A 7,351-nucleotide genomic window follows, 5' to 3' on the forward strand; every position below is an offset into this window, starting at 1 on the left:
TTTTGCTCTATTGCTCTGAAATTTTTTTCAGGGATTGTTTGATGTTTGTTCTAAAGATAGAACTACAATTAGTTAGCATTGCACAAAAATTTGTGTTGCTAATATTTAAACGAAAGTTTATGAATAGTAATTTTTTGATGAAAATTTAAGAGCGATGTGTAAAAAAACTTTTGATACACATTATTGCTCTATATTGTACCTGAAACAAGTTAAATACATTAAAGTACTTATAACCTCCTTTTTTGTACAAAAATAATTTTGAAAAAAGCAAAACTGATGCGCAAGGGACATTTTATGTATTGCTAATTTATCGTTAATTAAAAATATACTTTTAGCTGTAACTTGAAAAATAATTAACGTTTTCTTAAAAAAAATTATACACAGGCTTCTATTGAGCTTACCAATATTCAATAAAAATTTCATATGGCTAGGAGGAAAATTAAAATTTTTGGTTTTGAACGTCCATTGTCCCCTTAATAATTAAGTACGTATTAAAAGCTGCATTAAAACTTTTACCGTTAAAAGTGGTGTATGGATCGTTTTTTTGACGTTGTCTCATTTCGATTAAATAGCCATCTATAAAATCTCGAATATTGTCTGGATCAATAGTTTCTTTATGCTCCTCAAGTTTCTTCCTACAATTTTATAAACAAAAATACATAAAAAAATAGTTTATAAGACAGTTTTTAAGTAAAAATATTGTCTAATTACGACTCAAAAATGGATTCAAATTATTGACCCACAATATAGAAAAGTTACAGTATGAAAAAGTTCCAATATAACAAGTTCCAATATAAAAAAGTTACACTATAAAAAAGTTACAGTATAAAAAAGTTACTATATTAGAAAGCTACTATACTAAAATGTTACAATATAAAAAAGTTACTATATTAAAAAGTTATAATATAAAAAAGTTACAATATAAAAAAGTTGCAATATAAAAAAGTTACAATATTGAAAATATGGTCTGAATGACTTAGGCAAAAATATGGTCTGAATGACTTTTCTCAAGAAATACTTAACCGATTCCCTTCAAGTTAAAATTTTTTTTTCATTTTTTTAAAAATAATGAAACTGTTTAACTAGGTGCTAAAATTTATTCATTTGACAATTCCAGTTTTTTCTAACCCTTAGTAACTTAAATAATAAAAAAATTATAAATAATTTTGAAAATATATATAATTTTGCTTGGAATTAATTTTGTTATTGTCTGCCAAAATTTCTTGTTTCCCTTTATTAGAGCCGAAGATATGATGAAGTACGCAAAAAGTGAAATTAAGCTCAATGCATCCTAACTTTCGACCGCTGACCTGCATAAACTATTGGAACCATGTTTACCAGATTTCGGCTTTCCTCAATATTTTGAGAATAGAAATCCATTGAGAATAAGAGTTATATTTATTCAGAGATTTTACGTTTTAGTGCCTTATTTCGCATTTTTAAAATATAGTTTGTGCAAAGAATTTTGCATGTTTCAGATAAAGCACTCAAACTATTCAGATCGCATCCTAATAATCCGATCATTAGTTCAAAAAACATAGAGGTATTCTCTTTTTTTTCGCATTGTACATCGCGCCAAAATGAACGATTTCACGCTATCAGAGACAAAAACATACTTTCTCTTAAAAAAGAAGCCTTTGTCTTCTTTTTTCGCTACAGATTTGGATTTCAGATCCTCAAAATATATGGGGTAGCCGCCATGCGGAAAATATCACCCCTATTGTTGGGTTCGGAGAGCAGACAAAAGTTTCAACCCCTTAATGTTAATCTTACTTTTTGCGTATTTCGTTATATCTCGAGATTTTTTTTAAGCAAATTGAAAATTTTGCACACCAATTATACGAGTAAAATCCGTTTATCCAGAGATAATTCCATACAAAAAATAACGTTTAATATATTTATCTAATAAAAGTCGAAAAAACTTTGAACTGTAAGGTATACAATTATTTACATCATTTTAAAGAATGCAATTTCCCATAGAAAATTACAAAATTTGAGTAAAATCGGTCGTGTAATTCCCGAGAAATCGAATTTTAAAAATGCGACTTTTTTTAAAAAGTCAGTCGATCAGATATGCGATTCAGTCGGGGAAAAAAGCATGTTTATTCAGAAAAAGTTCGTTCTGGTGTCTGATTTCGTAACTTAAAATGTCGTCAACATTTGAGATTACCCCCTCGAACCATTGAGATGGAGTCCCAGAACGCGAAGATCCAATCATAGGTTTTCAGGGTGAACCAACTAAAAAAAATGGACCATCTGAAATAACTTTTAATCTAATGATTGGATTTTCACGTTCTTGGACTCAATGATTCAAGAGGGTGACTTCAAGTATGTTAATTAATGCAGCCAATATTTTGAGTTTCGTAATCAAACTCAAAAACGTACTTTCTCTGAACAAGCACACCTTTTTCTCAAAGGTTTCAAGTTTTTGACCCCCAAAATATAGGGGGTAGCTGCAATCTAACTGCGGTCCCCATAGTTTCAACAGGAGAACGATCCATAGTTTGAACCTCTTAATGCTAATTTTACTACACTTCTCCTCTCCTTGTTTCCGACTTTTTGCTCGCCAACGGATTTGTGGAACTTTGGAGATAAGGAACAACAATTCTAATTTTACTTTCCGCGTATTTCGCCATATCTAGAGAACTTTTTATGCGAATTGAAAATTTTTACACAGATTTATAAAAATTTGCTTATCTAACGATAATTACATGCAAAAGAAATTTTTTAGTAAATACTAATTATTTTTTATTATTATATTTAATAATTCGCTTAAAAAGTTCTCGAGATATGGCGAAATACGCAAAAAGAAAAATTAACATTAAGGGGTCAAACTTTGAATTGCTCTCCTGACCCAACCACGGGGACTATATTTCCCAGATTGGGAGGGGGGTCAGAAGCCCGAATCTACTGAAAAAGGGGTACGTTTATTCAGTGAAAGTACTTTTTTGTATCTAATCTCGTAACTTTAAATATCGTCTGTGCTAATTGATTAGCATATTTAAGGTCACCCCCTTGAACCATTAACATTGAGTACTAAAAAGTGAAAATACGATCATTGGATCAAAAGTTATTCAAGGTGGTCAGTTTTATTTATTTATTGCTCACTGTACACCACAACATATATACTTCTTTTTAGGACATATCTGTCTCGTTTTTTTACCCCCTTCGAAGTTGGTAAAATAGTTTTGATTTATTTTTTCTAAAACTACTAATATCTTTACTCACCAAAATAAACTATGTGACCTTCGGAATGCTTTAACTCCTTCGTCATACTTCAACATTTTCAAAATGAATGGGAAATGTCGAATCCAAGGAAAGAATATGTGCGATGCCGTTTGACCAATAATTTTGATCACATCGTGCAATCCAGCATCCAGCATCTTTCTCTCCGGATCATCATAATCGTACCTTTTTCCAAATGCCAACGAACAGATATTGTTGGACATACTGGAGGTTAATGGAATGTTAAGGTTCATTGGATCTCCCCGGTATGTCTTCAGAATGTTGATGAATTCTCGAATTTCTTCCTAAAAAAAGATTCAGAATATAATACAGCAGGCCTATAATTATTTCCCACTAATAGGCCCAAAATTATTTCCCACTAATCGACCTATAATTATTTCCCACTAATCGACCTATAATTATTTCCCACTAATAGGCCTAAAATTATTTCCCACTTATCGACCTATAATTATTTCCCACTAATAGGCTTAAAATTATTTCCCACTAATCGACCTATAATTATTTCCCACTAATCGACCTATAATTATTTCCCACTAATAGGCCTAAAATTATTTCCCACTTATCGACCTATAATTATTTCCCACAAATAGGCCTAAAATTATTTCCCACTAATCGACCTATAATTATTTCCCACTAATAGGCCTAAAACTATTTCCCACTTATCGACCTATAATTATTTCCCACTAATAGGCCTATAATTATTTCCCACTAATAAGCCTAAAATTATTTCCCACTAATCGACCTATTATTTCCTCTCACTAATAGGCCTATGATTATTTCCTCTGGTAGGTCCTACTAGTACCCTGTAATATAATACGTGGCCCAGTTTGAATATTATGGGTCAATATTAAGGGGAGATACAGGGCCACGTAGTAATGCAGAATATTAAACTCGAATTTTTTCATTTTAAAGCTATTCATTACACTATTATACATATATTAACAGAAAAAATGGCAACATGCACTTTCAGGAGAAAAAAATTTTACCGTACATTTTAGTGTCAAAATTAAAATTAATTTTTTACGAAAATCAGAGGTTCGATTATCGGTAACAAAGTCATACATACATTGATAGATGCATTTTAATAAGTATGCAATATGTATGTTTATGTATATATGAAATATGTATGTTTTAGATAGTTATGTCATTTTTCCCCTTTCAAAAACTATGTTTAATATGTTATATTTTATTATGCTTTTTCTTTCCTCATATTTTCAGTACATGTAAAGTTTTTTTAGGAACAATACTTTAGGTTAAGTTTTAAAAAAATTCGAGTAAAAAAAGTTAAGAGGATTAATTCAATAGTATTTCAAAAGCAAAAACACAATGAAACCTTTTTAAACATTTGATAAAATTTTAAATTTAAACTGCTGAGTTCCACAAAAAAATTGCCTTCATTTCCATCTAAATAACTCGAAATTCTACACTTCTTAAAAGATTTTACAATAACATTATTCGAAAGTAAATATGTCAAATCAAGAGAGAAGAATGTGAAATAATTTTAAATTGAGAAATATTTATTGACTTAATATTTTTATTGTGTATTTTACTTTTATAATACATTTTTTATTTTTATTATGAATTTTATTTTTATTATGTATTTTATTTTTATTATGTGTTTTAATTTTAAAACTTTTACACTTAGTTTTCTCAGCAATCGACTTATACACCCAACATACTGAAAATTGTAAACGCGTTATCAAAAAGAAAGGGTCGACATGTATAACGGGATGACTTACAAAACGACTCATGCACCGGTCGACACATATACCGGTGTATACTCTACTAAACTATTTGTTCTTGTAGTGTTATTTAGACTGATACTTAGAAAATCAGCAAATATTGACTAAAACTGAAACAAACTTAGTTAAATAACCTGTTATCCAAATCTGAGGAAATATTAACAGAGGGCAGAGGATATCCTCCTGCAATCAAACTGGTTTTTATATTTTTAATTTTGACTTTCCTAATAAGAAGTCGGATCTAATAAGAAGTTCCTACTAAGAAATTTTAAGACTTCGGTAACGTTCTTTGTTCCTTCGTTAATATTAGTATACTATATCTATATGCATACCGGGTGTTTCGCAATGAAATCCCTTAATACATACAACTCCAATGTTTTCCACGAAAATGTAGTTTAAAAAGACCTATCACATTAAGAATTACAGAATAATATTTAAATGAGATAAGACGGGGAAAAACTTTTTCAAGTCCTGATTAGTGGAGTCAATAAGAACAACAGTGGGATTAAAATTATCTAAAATCTGTTTATTGGAAATGGGACTGAAAGGGTTAGTACCTAGTTATTGTTAGAACCTTCAGAATGAGGCTCTAACGAAAATCAAGCGTATTTCAGTCCTATTAGGTTTACATTATTTACAAACCGGTTTCTCACTATTTTAATCCTTTTTTCTTTCTGTTCTTATAAACCTGAGTAATTATTTAGCTTAGTTTGTAAATAGTTATTTTATTTTATTTTATTGCCCTTTTCAACTTAAATCAACTTCTTCAACTTAATTCAATTCAAATCTTTATTTGGTTGATTATCAATGTTTATAATCAGGTTTCAATCCCCCAATGACGGATTAAAGCTCACTTAAATTCAGATGGATGAGTACAAGCTTGCCTGTGAAATAAAGGCGGTCGGTGAGCAATGCTTTCCAGATTAAATCATCACATCGTTGGTCTCGAAATTGCGGATCCTTAACCTCCATGACCTTATTGTCGACTACTGACTGTTGTAAGAATGCTTTGCTTTTTGTTTAGTTCGATATTACTTTGCGACTCCTTACGTGTATATTTACTCCATTTTTACAAAATAGTTAAAAATATATAGAGCCCACTGTGTATATTTATTAAATATTTATTATTATTATAAATGAAATGAGCAATAAGGAAATGAAAAGTAAATATGAAAAAAGAAATGAAAAACGAATTTTTTTCAGTAACGTCTGTAGGCTTGATACATAGTTTTATGAGGACTTGTTTTGACTGATCTGTCGAAGTAAAATCAAAGCAAATTGTAGTTAACTCGAAAATTTATAAATAAAAGGAAATTTTATAAAATAGTTTTTTATTAATATTTTTTTTGAATTGTGCATAAGTATTTTATTAAAAGTTTAAAATACATGTTAAATTAATATTTATATTCAATAAGTTCATTATTAAGCTATCAGTTTAGCTTTTTATATTATGCAACTTAACAAACTATTATGTGCTTGTTTTCCTTAAAAAAAAAAAAGAAATAAAAAGAATATATAAAAAATAAAAAAAATAAAAGATGGGAAAGAAGTATGAAACAAACTACTTTAAAGTGTTGGATATATACACTTCATGTATTTCTACCTGAATTTGTCCTTCGATTTTCGTTCTTCCAAGGCCCAAGTTCTTCAGAGAATGAACTACAAATCTTCTTTGATCTTGCCATATTCTAACACCACTAACAAAAAAGGGACCTAAAGGCAAATAAACCTTAAGTATCTGATAAAGGAAATATAAAAAGGATAATAAAGGAAATATAAATTAATTTGCAACTTTGATTTATTGCTGTTTATTTATTTAAGCCATTTATTTTATTTATGTAGTTATTTCATTATTTTTTTATTTACTCATTTATTATCGGAAGTCAACTACGATATATGTTCAAATATATATTTGTTTACAAAATACATAAATTTATAAATAGTTACACACAAATATTATACGCAGATTTTACATAGATATATTATAGAATTCATATATACATACAAATACATAAATTTATACTTGGAATTATTTGCAAACTGTCCATAGAGTAAATTAAAATTCTTAAAAAAAATCAAATGCTAAAATTAAGTAAAAAAATTCTAAAGCTATGTTTGTTAATTGAACTAAAAATGAGAAAATAATTATGTTTTTCTAAGGTCAGAAACAAAATCCGTTGGTCATATCATTTTTGAAGGACGTAGAGAAAGAGTAGTAAGCGTTTATATGCTCCCTGTGGTTTTCGTTTTTTATCTGACAGAAACAGGAATATTTTGTTCTTTTTTGTCGTCCAGTTTCAAAACATGATTTATGAAATAACTTCATTATACATATATATATATATATATTAAATAACCTGTTA

General features: G+C 28.9%; 1 protein-coding gene across 1 annotated transcript in view; it reads right to left on the reverse strand.

Moving 5' to 3' along the window:
- Positions 1-7,351, reverse strand: part of LOC107449084 (cytochrome P450 2J6-like) — a 21,832-nt gene that overhangs the window by 6,667 nt on the left and 7,814 nt on the right. The window contains exons 3-5 of the mRNA XM_016064513.4: positions 6,592-6,701; positions 3,229-3,530; positions 517-635 (exon numbers count right to left, since the gene is read on the reverse strand). Of these exons, the coding sequence (XP_015919999.1) occupies positions 517-635; positions 3,229-3,530; positions 6,592-6,701 (531 nt within the window). The remainder of the gene's footprint in view (positions 1-516; positions 636-3,228; positions 3,531-6,591; positions 6,702-7,351) is intronic.

The sequence above is a fragment of the Parasteatoda tepidariorum genome, chromosome 6, assembly GCF_043381705.1.
Source record: "Parasteatoda tepidariorum isolate YZ-2023 chromosome 6, CAS_Ptep_4.0, whole genome shotgun sequence".
Classification (NCBI taxonomy): Eukaryota; Metazoa; Arthropoda; class Arachnida; order Araneae; family Theridiidae; genus Parasteatoda; species Parasteatoda tepidariorum.